Source organism: Neolamprologus brichardi, chromosome 15 (genome assembly GCF_056152115.1).
Source record: "Neolamprologus brichardi isolate AB-2024 chromosome 15, ASM5615211v1, whole genome shotgun sequence".
NCBI lineage: Eukaryota > Metazoa > Chordata > Actinopteri > Cichliformes > Cichlidae > Neolamprologus > Neolamprologus brichardi.
This window is the reverse complement of record NC_142118.1, coordinates 32,908,740-32,927,660: the sequence shown is the minus strand read 5'-3', so window position 1 is coordinate 32,927,660 and position 18,921 is coordinate 32,908,740. Positions and strand designations below refer to the sequence as shown.

At 40.4% G+C, this 18,921-nt stretch overlaps 1 protein-coding gene across 5 annotated transcripts; it reads left to right on the top strand.

Moving 5' to 3' along the window:
* Positions 1-102: 102 nt before the first annotated feature.
* On the top strand, positions 103-18,655 carry dazap1 (DAZ associated protein 1). 5 transcript variants are annotated; one of them, XM_035908242.2, is made up of 14 exons: positions 103-271; positions 1,393-1,433; positions 3,052-3,218; positions 3,601-3,666; positions 4,812-4,916; positions 5,148-5,196; positions 8,894-8,976; positions 11,897-12,044; positions 12,233-12,265; positions 12,800-12,949; positions 13,851-14,015; positions 16,162-16,254; positions 16,695-16,742; positions 17,763-18,655. In XM_035908242.2, the coding sequence occupies exons 1-14, from the start codon at positions 240-242 to the stop codon at positions 17,933-17,935; spliced, it is 1,353 nt and encodes a 450-aa protein (XP_035764135.1). In that variant the 5' UTR covers positions 103-239; the 3' UTR covers positions 17,936-18,655. The 5 variants fall into 5 exon arrangements, with proteins under 5 accessions (XP_035764135.1, XP_006792103.1, XP_006792104.1 ...); XM_006792040.3 differs by having other exon boundaries at positions 4,809-4,916; XM_087852726.1 differs by lacking the exon at positions 103-271 and adding an exon at positions 595-943 and having other exon boundaries at positions 4,809-4,916.
* The last annotated feature ends 266 nt before the right edge of the window (positions 18,656-18,921 follow it).

Sequence of the window (18,921 nt, the reverse complement as noted above, 5' to 3'; positions counted from 1 at the left end):
AGAATCGTTGTTTAAAGCGTTTAGCTGCCCCCTCGGGGCTCATTAGAATTTACGGGTGAGTGGGTGCTGCTGGGTGTAATGTTCCTTTAAAGAGCGCTGCCCCCCGCAGCGTCGTCATTGCGCAGAGCAGTTTGAACCAAAAAGCGGAGTGACCTTCCTCCGCTCTCAGTCTGAGAGGGGCAGCACTGAAGCAATAAGCCGGTCACAGCTCCCGCAGTCCCCCCGCTTTAGCTTCAGAAATGAACAACAACTTAGTCGGAGATGAAGTCGGGTAAGATCGGTTTAACAGAGCCGTACACGGCATCCATGCGGAACCGTGAATCTGTTTGTGACTTTCTGTTAGAGCGCTGTGTTGTCAAGCTGTCATTTGACAGCTAACATTAGCTAGCAGGCTAAGCTAGCCTGAGTAACTTAGCGAAGTCGCTAGCCTGAGGAAAGGCGGCCAAAAAAGTGAAAGTAGTCTTCAGAGTAGCTGAGCCTTTGGTGCCACAGCTCATGGAGAAATTTACCATGTTTGTGTGAAGTGCTACCACTTGTCAGACGAGTACACGGAATTGTAGTTAGTTATTTCTGTGTTGTTTTCGGTTAGCTCCAAGCAACTGAGCTAGTTGAGCTAACGCTTGCCAGCGAAGCGAAAGTCTCCGTTCCTGACTTCGTCGGTGCGAGGACATTTAGCGGGCACTGCTGGAGGATGGAGCATCCTCGTGTGTAGCCAGTCTTCACTTTTCCCACGGTCGTTACAATTGTCATTTGTGTGTTTCAGCAGTGATCCGAGGCACACATTAACGAACTCGCTAGCGCATTTGACAGTAGTACCGTTTGAACTGCCGCTAAACTTCCAGTTATGCGGGCATCATCCGAGTTCACTGGTCCGCATGCGGAGAGCCGAGCCACCGCTCGTTGCTCCGCTCACAGATGGAAATACGGATCTCAGCGTTGAAAGGTGATAGACACGGGCTTTCGTGGTTTCGGAACTCAGTTTGTGTTAGCCTGCTAGACGCCAGGGCTCTGTCCCGGGTAACTTACGTGGCAGGAGGTTTATAAAAAGCCCTTTATTGTCGAGGCCATTGCCTTGAACGTTAGAAGACCAAAGTGACATCCATAGCAAGGACTAGACCTCAACATGAGTCACACTAAACACGGACATTTTAACTGTAGCTGTACTGTGGATATAACCAGATGCTGCATTGGTAGCAGGCTTGCCTGATGTTGTGTAATAGCTGTGTTCCTGGCTGTTTAATCAGCTGTGCTTTCAGCCTGTGCAGGAGAGCTTTCATTTTTTTTAAAATCATGCCTTTCATATGTGACTCTGTTCTGACGATTTCCAGATTATCATTTAGTCTGGCTCAGAGTGATGATCAGTGCTCACTTAATGGTCACATCTCCTTTCAGGAAACTTTTTGTGGGTGGATTGGACTGGAGTACCACACAAGGTATGTCACACGGTGTCACCCATGAAGGCTTATTTACATAATTCAACCCTTTCTGCATTGCACTGTTCACGCTGCCTGGTTGTGTATCAGGAATTAGTTGTGAATGTAGCATATAGATCAGGTCAGGTCAAGTCAGTAGCAATACAGAGGTGATTTCCAGAAATAATAATGAAATGAAATTTTGCTTTAATGTCAGTATTATGATGATATACTGACAGTGACTAATGGGGCTTGCATTTAATTGATAACCTGTCACTGAGTCATGTGAAGACCTGTAGAGAAGTAGTTTCTCTAGAGGTTTCAGTAAATTTATCCTTATGATTGCTAAGAGTATGTAGTTAATATTAATTACACATTTTTGACCCTTTAATGTCAAACCCTTCAAAACTCAATATCATGTAATTTTTATCTAACGAGCACCTGAAAGCGAGGTTTTGTAAAACATAACCTGCCAAGGTGGAATTGCTCATTCCTGTTTGTTATTATGAGCACTGTTTTGTTGTGTATCAAAGCATGTGTATCATTTTAATTAGTTCTTAGCCTTGAGTATCTAGAAGCAGACTATGTAACACTCTCACAGTAACCGTAATTACAGATAATAACAAGTTTTGCATGATATTATTGGTGTAGTGACATTGTAATATGCATAGGCTTGACAGCATACTAGGAACGTATAGTTAGTAGCAGCATTTATTAGATATTAAATCATGTCATTGAAATCTCCGTGGTCATTAATGTGCTTTGTCTGTCATAAAGAACAGGAATATAAAAAGTAGGCATAGTAATGTCTCTCGCTTTACTATGATTTCATTCAAACTGTCATTTATGAGCCTTTAATTTTCATATTTCCAAGCAGAGTGTCTCTCGGTATTATTGAATTTTTTGATATGCTGTAGTGACTTTTGATGTGCTTTTCACATCGCAATATAACTGATATATCCACGTATATATATGAACGTCTCTGTTGGGTGTGTGTTTACACTGTCCTCTCATTCAGTCCGAGCTGGAGATTGTCTTGCTTGTTGAAAGCCCTGCACTGTTTCATGCTAGATTGGCCATTGTGTAACATTGCACGGGTGCTTGTCTGTGCTACCAGCACTGAACCACAGGGCTACGTAACTCTGAGCTTGTTTCTACGGTGATGCCTCAGGGCTTCTCAGCAATGAGAAAAAGCAATTACGGTAATGCTCTCCAATGTGACTCCTCATTTGTTCAAACTTGCACGCCTTGCTTGTCCTGCCTCCGTGGGCGTGTGCGGCCCTTACATTTGTTGGTTGTATATTTAGTGCAATGCAAGATGACAGTGGGTCAATGCTTCATTTGCTCTTGAGGAGTTTCAGTGTGTCACTTACTGTAATATTATGTTTTCGCATGGATAGCACAATACCAGATATTCTTCCATAACAATAAAGGTTCCTTAATACCTTTTGGTGTTGCCAGTATAATCCACACATACTCAGGTTTTCGTCCAAGTTGGAGTGTCACAGATATTTTTATGGTGTCCTTCAGCATAAAGAAGTCATCTAGTATTTAAACAATGACTGCACTTCCTTCTCTTCATGAGGAAAATTGCTGTGGCTCAATGCTTTTGCTTTGTTATCTTCTCTTCTCTTCTCAGAGACACTGAGAAACTACTTCTCACAGTATGGGGAAGTAGTAGATTGTGTCATCATGAAGGACAAAACTACAAATCAGTCGCGAGGCTTCGGCTTTGTTAAGTTCAAAGACCCCAATTGTGTACGGACAGTGCTGGAGACAAAGCCACATAATCTCGATGGAAGAAATGTAAGTATTTTAACAACAGAAGAGCAGATGGTTGAATCAAACGCAGTAATCTGCCGGCGCTTTCTGTGAGAAAACTGAGAAAAAAACCTTCATATTGTGGTTATTTAAGGGAGAGGACAGGTTTTCTTTAGGCCATACATGCCTGGAACCATTAGTACAGATGATGCACTTTGGAAAGACTGATATTAGTTTGCCTGACAAGATTTACCTGTTTAAATGAGTGAAATTGGAATAGGGATGGGTTTCTCCCACGTGCATCAAATCAGTTTCATTCACGTGAGATTTTGCTTGGTTTGCTGTGCTGATAGAAACAGTGCGGGGGGTGAGGAACATTTGAAGGTGCCTTTATTTTAGGCTAATGGAAAACTCTCTCTGTTGTTAGATTGACCCGAAGCCATGTACTCCCAGAGGAATGCAGCCTGAAAAGTCTCGAACCAAGGAGGGCTGGGTAAGAGGAATCTGATTTCTTCTGGGGATGCTAGGCTAGCTGTTTCTACTGGAATAAACCTGGAATAGACCCCAGCCTCTCCGTCCCCTCCTCTTCTGGAGGTTAGGCTGTAGCTTGTTTTAATGAGGCGACCTTGAGCTTTTAAGTGTAAATTATATTTTTTTCTTTAAAGTATAATAATTTTCTTTTTTTCCCCCATCGTGACAAAAACACAGCCTTTATTACTTAGAGGTCTGGATAACTCACAGAAACATTAAACAATCTGTGACTTCTGTCAGCTTCGATCTCTTACTGCAGGGACTGCAGTAATATCAGTCACTCTCTGGTACAGCTTCCACTTATTTGAAATTGAAGTATAGCATTGTGACATTTTAAAATGTTCCTGTATAACGACACTAAATTAAAATACAGCTGCATGATTGCATAAACTTTTTTCTTCTAGCTGTCTTATCTGAAATGTGATGTTCTTGTAATTGCCCTCACACATCGAGGTATTATTAAGGAGGGTTTGAACATGAGTTGGCTAATGTGGTGCATCGCTCTCAGCAACAAATTTTCTGAAAGGCAGAAATCTCCGCTCTTGCTCGGATAATTTGTGGGTCGATCAACGATGCTTATCAAACCCCTGCAGACCTATTATAGCCATTTTGTCCCTTTGGGCAGCGGGGACTTTAGTTTTGCATCTTTCCTGTCAATATAACGTTTTCATAAGTTGCTTATTTGGCTGTAAGCAGACTGTATGTCAGAAGCTTTTAGAAATGCGGCTCTTTGCTTGCTGCCGCTGCTGGAGCCCCTTTCACTGGCTTTAAGTCATGCAGCTGGTACTGAATGTTTTACTAAGTAAACACAAGATGTAATTGTTAGAAATCATTGTTGTAAACAGCCTCTAGCCCTTACAGCATGAGTGCAGTGTACAGCAACGGCGAAACGCTTAATGGTTGAGAATAAGTGGAAGAAGCCGTGTTCTCTGATCTGTGGAGACTAGTCGTTGCATTGACATGACATGTTAAGAATTATACCCCAGGGCAAGAGGAGAACCTAATTTCTTCTGCACTGTCTGAATAGATGATGGCTAACTGGCCCCTTCCCAGAGGGATCCTGTAAGAGACATTGAAATCCATACACTCCCTGTTTTTTTTCAGAAGGGCAGCAAAGCTGATAGCAATAAATCAAAGAAGATATTTGTAGGTGGAATCCCCCATAACTGCGGCGAGCCTGAACTCAGGGACTATTTCAATAGATTCGGAGTGGTGAGTATTGCCAAGTGCATAATACAAGTCAGTTCATTATTGTCATTAAGAGTGCTTGAATGGATGTGACATTGAACAGGGTCAGTACTACAGCATAAAAATATATGGGGCGAGATGCGATAGGACGATTCATTATTTTTCCAAACTGAGCAAGAATATTTAACTGGAATAAGAACGGACCCTTACCAGATTTCTAAAGCTGAGCCACTGTTTCCCTTTGTCCCATTCAAGGTCACAGAGGTGGTAATGATCTATGATGCGGAGAAGCAGAGGCCCCGAGGTAAAAGCTGATCCTGTCCTTTCCCTCCCCTCTCCATACCTTACCATATTAAATCTAATGACAAACTATTCTGCGCCCCCCCCCCCCCCCCCTCCCCCCCCAAAAAAAAATCCCATTCAGCCCCAGCGATCTCGTTTAGTTAATGCACTGGAACGGGAATTTTGTTCATGGTAAATACAAGCATTAACTGGAACCCATACTAGGTTACTACAGTCAATATCAACCAGTTTTTATTATTGCTGTGGAAAAAAAACACTGCCCGCTGAGGCTGCATTAAATTCCTCAAGATAAATGAAGGCAATAATTGTGCATTCGTATATGTATATATTTTTATAACATAATAACGCAAAACTTTAGCTCAACCTGTGTTGTACGTTATCACAGTGGGAATATGTGAATTTTGCATAGGTTGTCTAGCAAACTGGTGTCATAAGAGCAAATTAACTGGCTATCATGACAAAACTAGTTCATTAGCATTTAGTGCAAGTGATGGCTTCACTTTTTCAAGTATGTAAACAATAGTTGGGTAAAATGAAGAAGTAAAATTAGGAAACTACTTTTTGGTGTAATTTTTCCTCTTGCTCGTATTCACTTCACATTCAGTGTGAGAGATGGAAGCAAAGTCCACAGTCCTTGTTTATTTGGAGCTAACTTGAGTCTAAAAAAGTCAAACAAAGTTGGTATCTTTCAAAATCTGACACTGCAGTGACCTTTAAACTGGAACCGCTTAAGCAGAGATCTCTTCATAGTGAGTGTAACCAGGAGGACTAAAGACACTTAAGAACTGCTGAATATTTCAGTTTTTAAAAAAGAAAAACAAATACACCTTAAAACAAATATTGACACTAGATTTTTACGTATCAAACGTTTTGTTTGTTTTGTGGCTGTCGCTGTCCACAACCAATCAAATGTAACGTGATATTTAATTACCAGTTAACCTTTGGCCTTCAAAATGACATTGAAAAAATATATTGTGCAGTTTTAATACAGCTTAGTCAAAATATTCCATTCCTAGTGCATTTTGTCATTTTCTTTACAAATAGCTGAAATAAAAGGTATAAAAACGTATTCTTAAAAAAAGAAGAAGAAAACAATGCATACTAAGGATGCAAATTTGTTTTGAAAACCACAATTAATCACCATGAAGTAAAACTACTTATTTTATCTGTTTTATTTACTAAAACTGTTTCCACTAGTTATTAAAAATGATCTCGGAAACAAGCTAAGACTAACTAACTGAAAAAGAGACATTTTGCAGGAAAAATAGGTGCTCAAAAAACACAGTACTTAATCACACTGGCAACTGGCGTATTGAGAACACTTTGAGCGTGTGAAGGGGGGGTTTGTCCTTCAAAGAGGCTGGTTGCAGCCTGTTGTCTGGAGAACAATGGAATGATTTTAAACTCTTATTTCCCTTGGACTCCTCAAAACTTTCGGAGACCTAATTTTGAACTTCAGAAAGAACCTTTTATGTTTACCCACTTAAGTCATAAATGTATCATGAGTGTGTGACATGTGCCGACACTTTTAGCACGGATGGCCTCGCTGGGAATCAGACCCGTGCCACCGGACGCGATGGTGTCAGGCCCTGCCCACCGAGTTACAGTCACAGCTGCTTCATCTGCATTTGTCCTACATAGAAACGATGAAGCGGTCACTGATCCACAACACGCACCCCTCCTCTCCCTTCAGAACCCACTCTCTGTTCACTCTCTGTTGGGAAAAACCCAGAATAGTTTGCCATTGGATTTTAACATGATCTATTGCACAAGTAACAACCATTACATAATCTTTAATAGTGTAAACCTTCTTTTACTAAAACCGTTAGATGCTGATCATTGGAATAAGTTTTCTTTACCTTGATTAAGAAGTAACTGATACATGTATCTTAAATGGCATAGTATGTGTTTTCCCATATGTAGAAAGTTAAGTATTTTTGTAAGTAAGCCCTTTCTATTTTTTCTTTCTTCTGTCCCCCTTCTTCTTGTGAATGGTTTGAATGTGATTAACGGTGTCTCTTAAGATTTGTCTTTTCTCCTTTAGGTTACTGTGTATTGATGGGTAGCACAGAGGTACAGGCCAAACGTAAATGCAGCCAATTTATTGCATTTTATCCGTTTGTTTTATTTTTTTTGTTTTTAACTTGGTAAAAAATGAGGTGTACACAAAGCTGCATCTGTGCTTACCTGGACTTGACTGATGGTTTCACTCTATTAAGCTTAAGAGCAATTTAAGGAAAGTCCTGTCGCAACAGTGTCCCACAGTTGTGATCACATGATGCTGCGGCTTAATTATTATAAATAATAACCTTTTTTCCCTACATATAATGAATTTTAGATGTAAAGATTTATATATATAAGATGTAACACAGACTCTGTGTGGATTAATCTTGCTTAATTGTGACCCCAAAAGGTCAATATTGCCTTGGGAAAGTCTAACTAATTACAACTTTAGTAATAATAATTTATTATTAAATATTTTCAATAATACAAATTTGTAATATAAAGTTTACTCTGATAAAAAATACTTGATTTCAGTCAATTTGTGTCATTTCTGCATTAAAAATACTTTTAATACTAAATCTTGGTAATTAGTAAGCCATCAATTTGAAAATGTCAAATTATTCTCTAGTTCTCCATCCAGATGGTCTGTAGTTTGTTAGCTGATATTTTAGGCTGGGTAAAATCCTTACCAATGACACCATATGTCAAAATCTTTAATGGGCCAACTTGGTTTTACATTTAGGTTGAGGAACGGGTCATCGACAGATGTTAATAATAGCAGTAGATCACGAGTCTTGGGAATGTTTGGCAGGGTACTAGAGGTCTCTGAAAATCTCAGTTGTCTTGTAGGACATTTAATTGGATTCAGGTTAGGTCCCCAAGTAGAGATGCACACCCAACCCAATTCTGCCACAGCGGAAAGTTAATCAGATTGAAAGTAGATCACTGCAGCACGCAACAGCTTGTTGGCTCTGCAGGGTTTTGCCTCAGATCATCAGATGAAATAATTTCCCGAACAGCCGGCGTGGTCAAAAAGTTGTCGAACTTGTTGATGCACTTTGTGTATTCCCTTGATGAAACAAAACACACCCTGTTCATCAGTGCGGACGATCAGTTGTGGCCTATATCTTTGTGTTACCGTTGTGAGCAATATTTTAATTGTCCATTTTAGGCTTATCCTGGCTGACTCAAAAGTAAAATACTGAATTTGGGAAAGCTTGGAGAAAGCTTTAGGCATTCTACAGTTTGTGTTTCTCCATATTTTTTGTGATGCATTAACAATGGCTGTTGCGAGTGTGTGCTCCACAGCAATATACCACGGGACAGATCAAGGTGGGGTTTGGATGAAACAGCATGAAGTAATTAATTGTAATATTGGCTCAATTGGAATTCATCAGCTACACGTTTGACCTTTTTATGTGACATTTCACTTTAAATCAAACCTGTCACCCTTCATGTTTAACATTTAAGCACTCCATTATTAATCTTCACCAAAAGTTTCTCTGCACAGTAAAGTTTCCTTTAATTCCCCAGGCGTTAGTCTTGGATTTGTATTGTCTGCGACGTCATCCGAACCCCAGGAGCCTCTTGCTCAGTCTTGACGGATCCTCACTCTGCTGAAGCCCAATACTGTTCTTCATCTTGTGTTGTCACAACCCCCCTGCTACCTTGATTCACTCTTGGTCGTTGGCTAGGTTTTGGATTTATTACTTTCGAGGCCGAACAATCAGTGGACCAGGCTGTCAACATGCATTTTCACGACATCATGGGCAAAAAAGTGTGTAGTTGTAGTTTTATTTTACCCTTAAGATCAAACTGAGGCTTGGGCGACAGAGCAGGAACTGTACTGTGATGCTGCTTTATTGCTCAGAGCTAATTTTCTAGTGGCTTCCTATTTGTGAACGCAGCATCATACAGCTCAAAATTAAGTGTCTAATATCTTAAATTGATCTACGTAATATTTTTTTTCATCACATTACATGCCTATCTCCCACTTATGCTTTCATAGTTTCTAAAAGCACTCATCCTTCTCTTGCTGCTATTACAGTTTAAATTGTCGCCCAAGGCTTTGTTTAAACTGACCACTCCTTTAGGATGTCTAAACAAGTTAAATTGTATTCTACGAATTTCAAGTACAGTAATTTTCTGGCTCTTGATGTGCTAAAATGGAAACCAAATGAATGAAATGCAAGGCTTTAAATAAAGCAGTCTTCTTGAGATTTTAACTCACCTAAAGGATTGGTCGAGTCACTTCTATTTTTGTTTCTTTGTTTCTTTTTTTTTCTTTTTTTGTTGTTGTTGTTTTCTTTTCTAATGTTTTGTTGGCAGGTCACTTACACGTCAACATGTTTTATTTTCTTTGTTTTTCTTTTTGAAAAGTTAAAGAAAAGCTCAACTCAGTGACCTCAGTTGAAGAATCTCCATACTGTGTCTGTCAGTTCTTTAAATCTACCAAATGAAAGTCTGCCACTTCACAGTGTTTGCTTTAACTCGGCGCGTGCAGCAGATAGACGAGGTTTAGTGCACAGAGTCAGTTCAGATAGTGTCAGGTAAGCCGTCCGTCCGGTAAAGTAACAGTAAGTCTGCTGTGTTGTAATATTTAAGCACAGCTCTTAACTCGCTGCCACACCTCTGATTGTACTATTGTACAGACAATCCAGCTGACACCTCACCTGAGTTACAACCAAGCAAAAAGACATTGACTTGGGTTAAAATGGGACTTTATCCGCTCCCTAGGAAAACCACCTAGGGAGAGGCAGTAAATGAAGACAGCCTCCTCCTTGCCCTCCATGCAAATAGTAATGAGTTGTGGGCATGAGAAAATGATCGCAGTACAGTTACATCCACTCTTATGCATATCCTGTTACTGCACATGGGGCTTTAGTGTTTCAAGGTCAGTCCATAGTAGCTGACATGTTGAAGACCTTTGTGCATCTTTCGTAACATATGTTAAAATGATTTTGGAGAGGCACACCTCTCTGTGTCTCCCTTCTTAGATGTTTTTCTCTGTCAAACTTGACTTGGAGTAAGTACTCGAGGGAGAACAAACAGTGACGAGATGGCTGTAAAACAAACCGATCGCCAGTCTGAATTGGATGTGACATTCAATAAAGACCTCAACTGGAGTCCTCAGTCCAAACCACAAATTAAATGATATTATTAACTACCAGTTAATTTTCTCCAGAAAATACCTAAGGCCAGGAAATTTGAAAGCTTCCCTGAACTGGATTTTATTATTTGCCAATTTAGAACGGCAACAGATTTTCATTCAGATGTCACTGATTATTACATGAAAAAGATCAGCTGAATCCAATTTTGCCAGCCCGACCTATATACTCTCTGCTGGTACCTGCTCCCCTTGACTTTGCCCTCATTTCTTGTAGGATTGGGGGCTCAACTTAATCCATTGTTCTTGACTTGACATTACCTTACGCTGGGACTTGAGGGAGGCTGGGAGATATGAGTTACAAAATTAGAAATTGGAGCACATCAAACTGTGGAACAAATCCCAATTCTGCTGTTGGGGACTGTACAGAAGTCACGGTATCCATCACTCGTAGCTGAGATGCCCAAGGGAGAAAGTGCTCAGGTAACCGGTGGCGAGGCCACTCCCGGAAACATGTGCATGTAATTAGGTCGACAGAGAAGGAAGAGGGGAGGCTGGGGATGGTGGTAACACCTTAAAGCAGGGAGGAATTTGCAATTCGTTTTCCTCCCGCAAGGTGACCCCAATAACTCAACCTCTCAGTCTATTTATGGTTGGCTCCCCCTTAGTCTCAGCCTGTTTCTTTGCTCTGGTTAAGTGCTGGCAGCTTTGCCTAGTTATAGACAGGGAAGTTTTGTTATTGGGTCAACACATTCATACTTGACTCAAGGTCACCCAATTTTTTTTTATATATATATATATATATATATATATATATATATATATATATATATATATATATATATATATATATATATATATATATATATATATATATATATATATATATATATATATATATATATATAATGAAATCAAATGTGGCATTTAATTAACATCGTCTTTATCAAAAATGAAGAAACAACTTGTCAAATTTATGGACAATTGTTGGGATCCAGTTTGAAAACTGTTTTCTCACTTTTGACACAGTATGAAGATTCAGATTTAGATTGAATAAAAAAAAAAAAGACTGTTCATTTGTAGTTTCTGCATGTTTACCTTATATTCTGTTAGAGCTGAGATACCGATCTACATCCATTCCCCCTTAAAACTTATACCAAAACAAAATACAAATGAAATTCTCTGTAAGCGTTAGCTGGAGAAAGGTAAGTCATGACCTTCCATTAGATGTCTTTATCTTTTATATAGGGTAGTTAATGACAAAGAAAAAGACAGACATCTATGTTTCTCAGGTACCTTTCAGATCTTGGATCATTGATTGGCTCTATTTTTCCTTTTTTTCTGCCCGGTGAAATTCCCGATTAACACAGATTACCTGAGACACATAGCCATACAGCCCTTCTGGCTACACAGTAATATTAATTTATATATAGCTGGCCCACATAAATTAAATAAACATAAAGTAAAATATTTCAAACTGGCCCAAATTGCTGAGATTAAGTATCAGAGCTAGGACAGGTTTGTCTAGGTGAGGGGCTTCATGGACTTTTTACTGGTGTTGCCAAATGTGCCCTCCTTGTCCTTTGTCCAGGTGGAAGTAAAGAAGGCCGAACCTCGTGACAGCAAAGCTCCTGGCCAGCTTGGCCCTGGCCAGTGGGCGCCCAGGGGCATCTTGAGTGCAGCTAATGGTTGGACAGCACAGCCTGCCCAGGGCTGGCAACAGCCTTATGGGCCACAGGGTGAGTGGGAACAAGTCCCAGAGCAGAGCAAGAGAAGCTCACTGTTCAGAGGAAAATCTAATGTTTAATCCTCTGCTTAAACATTAGGTTTGTATGTATGTGTGACAGTTTGAATACTTAACTGTTATGTGAACATTTTATGTTTTCAGTCTAATCTTTTTTTTTTTTTTTCCTTCTCCTTCCTAAAGGAGTGTGGGTGTCAACTACCGGCCAGCCCATAGGTAGGTGTTAGTCCTCCACTTGACAACACAAAAACTGTCTTCTTTTTGTTATTTTTGTGGCTTTCTTGCATGTTGTGTAACTGTTAGACTGCAGATACATGTGTCTTTGCCATGTGATCGTGTGCTTATCTCAAAACGCTTGTGTGACAGCACAGGGCTCGCACACGGTGTGGCCCATGGACTGATGACAGTTAACAGTACATGTTATCACTGATTCATAAAGGCTGAGGCTGCTGATAATTTGCTGCTCGAGACAGATGGCAGCATTGAATGGATTCCGGGCCTCCCTCTGCTATTGGTCAGGCTCGGCTTCATATCACCACCTCCGGGTCAACCTGCAGCGCTCGCTGCAGTGTCGACTCTGTGCTCGCTCGCAAGATCCTTCAGTTTCAGATAGTCGTCTGCTTCAGTCTTTAAACAACTTCTCTGTGCACACTTTTAATCAGAGAATCTGTTTGATGCAGTTCATATGTATCCTATTATTGTCAACTGTGCTCAAGTCTCATTAGTCTTTGTTATTCTGTGTTGGGGTAGGCGGGTATGGACCTCCGTTGCCAACAGGCCGGGGAACCCCTGCCCAGCCTCCGTCGCCTTTCAACGCATTCCTGGTCACGACCCCGGCGGGTGGCTTTGCTGCACCTCAGGGCTACCCTCAGCAGGGCTACAGCACCGCACCTCAGTTTGGTCAGTCGTACTAACTCAGTCACATTTTACTACTGTTGATTGGTAATGCTGTGTATATAAATAAGTTAATAGTTTGAAGGCCAGTAGACGGTGACTTGTATTTATTTTTAAAGCATTTGAAAAAAACATGTTTAGTGCAGCTTCACTGAAGGAATGTCATGTTATCAGATATAGTCATGACTTACAGACATCCAACATTTTTTATAAACTTGTGGGTTTTTGTTTCATGTTTTTCCCTTCAGTCAGTTAAAACTGACAGATGAAATAAGCTGACATTGTGTAAACCACAGAGGAAAAAACTATCAGTTTTGGCAGCGTTGTATTCACAGTTCAAAAACAAACAAAAAATAAGAAGTCAAGAAAGTGTGTGTTCTTGGTCAAACTCAGAGCTGGAGTTCTGGATTTTCTTTAGGAATGTTGAATGCACGCAGAGATGCAGGGATTCTGGTACATTTACTTTACTGTTAAGGAACATTCAGCAGCTTTTATTTTCCAACCAAATCCCATGTTTTACTGTAGAAATAAACTTCTTCTTTGTATACTTTCTTAGTTTGTTTAAAATGGAGATTGTGACACACATTTTTGTCATTTTTGTAACAATCACAGTTTGATCTGTCAGTTTATATTTATGAAAGACATGTATTGGCCACACAGAGCTTTGGTTCTTATACCCCTTATGTGGTCTAGGTTTAGACTGTTAGACAGTGGTATTAGGTGAATAAATGGTAGTTAGTACCTTGACTAGAAGTGTTTTTTGTGAGGTGGTAATGGTGTCAGAAATCATCGACTTTTTTTCTCCTTTGAGAATTTGCACACAAATGGTATAAAATGCTAAAGCAACGCTAGAAAACGTTCTTTGGGGTGAAAAACAAATAGAAATCATGATATGTCTTTCCAACAGGTTACAGTTTCGGCACACCACAAGCAGACCAGTATGCTCCACAGGTTCCTCCTCCACCCACGACTCCAGGAACTGCACCACTGGGCTTTGCACCAGCCACCACACCGACTCAGGATTTGAGCAAAGCTCCCACCGGGCAGCCCGATTTCACTTATAGCCAGTATGGTAAGACGGGCTTTGTGCATAAAGAATGTCGCCTCTTTTCTCTCCCAGTTGATTTTTCTTCACCTCTCGGTCCTGCCCGTCTCCCTGGTCATTTTACTGGGTGCAGCTACAGCCTTTTTAGGTTCATGAGTATTCCCCTTAGACGAGCAGGAGCTTGCTGATGGTACCATTTAGCTTGAACGGCTACACATGCATACATGCTTTCTGCATACATGACCCCTTCTGGCTCCGCCATGAAGATCACTGCTGACGTTTCGCCATACCCAGGAGTCCTCAGCAGTCATTTCAGTTGAGTGTTTCCGGCGGGCCCTGGATTGATAAAAGATTGGTAGGTCTTGGTAGGTTTGAATTAGATCATCCTGCCTTGCGATGTTTGTTTTTCCTGTTTTGTTTTGTTTTTTATTTTAAAAGGATTCCAAACTTGGCCTGAACGTGCAAACCATTTGATTTGATTTGGTTCAGGCACTCTTACTTTTCAGTTAATCCCTTCTACCCTTCCTCCTCTTCCATGTTGATGACTTTGCTGGCTTCTTTTCCCAGACTTGGCACGATTCCCATAGAAGAGCACCAGCATGACAATATTATCTTATGAAACACTGTTTCTGGAATATGCCGTGTCCAATCTGCCAAGCCACCTATCAGATTTTTTTCACCATGTTCATCATTGTTATTACACTGGAGCTTTGCATGCTTGTCTGCAGAATGTGACCTTTTTCCACTCTGTGTTGTAAATGCATAGAGATATTGGAGTACTGGATTAGTCATTTTTGACTAATGTGTCTGTAGGTTGTACTTTGTGGTTTCTGTCTTTGTGGTCTTTGAACAGTGTCGACCAGTCTAACAAAACCTTTAGATCGTGTCGGACCACAATAAATATTCGTCCTGGATCTCGACTGAGCTCTGAAACTGCTGCCACATTTCAGTCAGTATTCAGTGCCTTGAAAATGAGACAGTTCGCCAATCCACTTTAGTAGAAAACAATGATTTTTAGTTTCTATGATTTTAAGACTGTTAGGGGCCTGAATCACATGTTGTAAACGCACGATGGAGAAACGGCGATCACGCTGAGAGCACAAATGGAGGCCGGAAGTTTTCAGATGTGAAACAAAAGGCCGAGATAAAAACTAACCAGCGTCCATGGAAAAGGAGCAGTCTTTGTCTTTGTTCAACACCGAGCCATTCACTTACATAAGCACACAGGCAGATAACAGTCAGATGCTCATTCATAGCTTCCATCCAGTTTCTTGGCTGACTGGTATTATTTTTTTATTATTATCATTATTATTATTCTGACTTGGCTTCCAGCTGCTTCCAACTGCTTAATCCCACATCTACAGCAGTCCTGCGATTGCTGCCAGTCATGACAGGTGCCCATCTTGTTCAGTGTTTTGTGCCTGTGCTTATCCTCCATCCAGCTTTTTTGCTTTTACTGTTCAGGCACTTTGTCTGCTTATCAGTTGGTAGAAACAGCAGAGCCTTGCGAAGGTTTTGTGAAATGAGCATAAAACACGGAGCTCAAAAGTGAAGCAAGATTTAGATACTGGATAAGTTTGTGTGTAAAACTAGCAAATGGTTAGTTTTATTAAAGTGATGCTTGTCTTAAAAGCAGCAGTTGCCGAAATGCCCTTGAGTGCACTGCCAAGGTGCATTCGATTTCTAAGAGAACTGGAGTTATTCAGGTAACCAAACAAAGAGATGAAAAGTGCACACAGCAGTGACACAAAGACTCCAAGTGGCGTGTTGAAAGATGGGAAACAAGCCTAGAAATGTGTACCATGATAGACCAATGGTTCTCTTTCTTGTTTCTAGCTGCTTCCTTCCCGTATTTTCAGACTTTTTACTTGTTTCATTGTTTTGGTGGTTTTTTTTTGGGGGTTTTTTGGGGTTTTTTAGAACAATGCACATTTCACAAAATTTTGCGAGACCAGGCTGGCATGATAAAGTCAGGCGTGCTAGCAGCTAGCTCACACATGTGTTTTGACTTGTAGGTGAAGCTGAAAAGAAATGCATCGCGGAGCATAGTGCAGACCCATTAAATAAGTATAAATGTACAGCTCTGTTAGCTCAGTAAGAGGGGGAACTATGTAAAGTAGTCGGCCAGCCGTATGTGGGTTCAGTCAACCTGGTCTCCTCATCTCCCTGATAGGCTTGGGTAACTACCCTCAGGACCCCTCTGCCTACGGACCAACGCGTCCTTCTCACAGTTATGGTCAGGATGAGCAGGGAGGATATAGTTCAGGTAGGTGCCAGCATCGTCTTCTCCAACCACAAAAGCAGCATTTGTTCAGTAATACAGTATTTAGAGCTGCAACTTGGTTCTGTGCCTCTTTTCTTTTGCTCTGTGTTGAGTATTTTGCATGTACATTTTGCATGTACATACAAATTACTATGTGTATTCTTGTGTAGTAAAATCAAGCTATTGCTGAGTGGATTTGAAAGAAATTTAAATTTGGCAAGCTTAGCCGTAGGCCTGCCGTTTCCCTCAGCAGCTGTAGTTTTACTATACCAAGACTGACCACATCCTCCTTTTTTGTTCACTTTCTCAGTCTGCATTGCTTTGCTGGTTGTTAAAGGATGATCTAATTGTCAGAAAATGTGTTCATGGTTCAGTTATCTCTATGCATCAGCAGTCCATTCATCCATTGTTTCTTTTCCCCATGTACTGTCTCCACATTTTAGCTAAAGGGGTGAGAAAGGAAAGAAGATTTAAAGAAGGCCACGAAACCAGTAAATTTCAATTTCTCTCAGATTGTTCTGTCTCATGGTCCTGTTGGGATCACTCCTCGTTTTAGTTCTTTTCCTATGAAATTTTAATGTATTTTCTAATTTTCACCATTTTCTTTCTCTCTTTTCAATTCAGTTATTCAGAACTATCTCTGAAATGCTTTGTTTTCTGTTTGTTTGTTTTTTTTTGGTGACACATTGATACCTTCACTCTTTTGTTGACTGGGTTTTACCAGGGTTGGAAAATAATCAGTCTCCATGAGCAGGTTTCAGCAGTGTGAGCAGTGCTTCTGTTTTTTGATAAGATTGGTTTCCTTCCCTGGGAGTCACTGTGGTTCCCTCGTGTGTTTGCAGGGAGATGGTGCCACCGTGAGCGTGTGTGTGTGTGTGTGTGTGTGCGTGTGCGAGCGTGTGTGTGTGTGCGTGTGCGAGCGTGTGTGTGTGTGCGTGTGCGAGCGTGTGTGTGTGTGTGTGTGCGCACCCGCGTGTGTGTAGGAGAACATCCTAAGTGTCTTAAACAATGTTTTCCTCAATGAAGCCATTTAAAAATGTCCCTTAAATTCAACTGAAATTTTCCTTTTACTGTTTGTTTGATCGCACACAGGTTTTGACATAAAAAGGCTCATTGAAGGATTACACAACTAGTTGGAAAAATCCACCATGAAACACTGAGAAAACTTAAATTTACTGTCAAGCAGTGCTTACTCTGTTTCTAAACCCCTGTTGTTGCTTGGTTAGAGCTGCACAAAACTACTTCAAAGCTGCAAATGTAGCACCTACACCAAGCAACACGCACAGCAGTGTGTCCTGTAATATTTGGAATATGGGAGCAGTGTGAGTACAATAAGAAGCAGTTGGTGTTGGATTTTTCCTTAAAGTAGAAACTGTGAATATTTTACATTAAATTTATTCAGTAAAAGGATTTAAGGCATGAGCCTTCTATCGAAACACCGTCCGGTGAACCTGACATTAACGTCACCCCCTCTGTCCTGTGTGCACTTTCCTGTGTGTTGTTCACCTCAGGGTACGGTCAGGACCTGACAGCCTTCGGCCACAGCTTCGCAGACCCCAGCCAGCCGACAGCCTCGTATGGTGCACCAACAGCACAGCCCGCCGCTGCTCCCCAGCCTGCCGCCAGCGCATTCGGCAGAGGGCAGAACCACAACGTACAGGGCTTCCACCCGTATCGACGCTGACCACCACCACCATCACCCCTTCCCAGGCAGGACCGCTGTGTAAAGTTCAAAAATAAACAAAAAATAAGAAGTCAGGGAAATCTGTGTTCTTGCTAAAACGCAAAACTGGAGTTCTGGATGTTCTTTAGGAATGTTGAATGCACACAGTTTGTGAAACAGGGATTCCAGTAAATTTAAAAGGGTATTTTTTGTCTTTTTTTAAAATTATTTTATTTTATTTTTTCGTTTTGCATAAATTAAAAAAAAACATTCAGCAGAAAGAAGCTTTTATTCCCCACCCCCAACCCATGTTTTATAGTAGAAATAAACTACTTTGCAATAATTTTGTCTGGTCAAACACTAGCACAGAGACTATATGTAAAGAGACTTGCCTATGAATATGTATATTTATGGTGGACACAAATGAAAACAGGGTCTCAAGTTTCCTCAGCTTTAAATTATAGGGAAAATGTTTTTATTTTTCATTTGGTGAATTTTGTTTACTTTCTGAGCCTTTAAAGTTTGTTTAAAATGGAGATTATGAATATATATATTATACACAAACTGTGCAATTTTTTAAAAAGGAAAAAAAATTTTGTACTATAAATGTACACTTTGCTTGTTTTTTTATTTAAAGATGTAGACTTCCCTCAGGTGGCTGTTTTGGGTGCATTTTTGCACTTATGCAAAAAGTAAAGATGAAAAATTATTACAAAAATAAACGTTTTAAGGATAAAATGATTCTCGGTGATCTCAGTTGTGTTTCTATCTGGTGTTTTTTTTGTTTTTTGTTTTTTAAAAGGTGGTGGTGGGGGGGGGGGGGGGTAAACAGTTGAAAAAGGACTGATGTAAGTATCTTTTGATTGTTTTTAAATGAATGGGTTACATTTGGCTATTGTCACATTGACAAGGAAGCAAATCATTTTGGGTTCTTCGAAATTAAAATAGCAGGTTCAAGTTTGAAATATCGCCCAGTAAAAAAGGAAAAATACAGGCTGAAAGACACG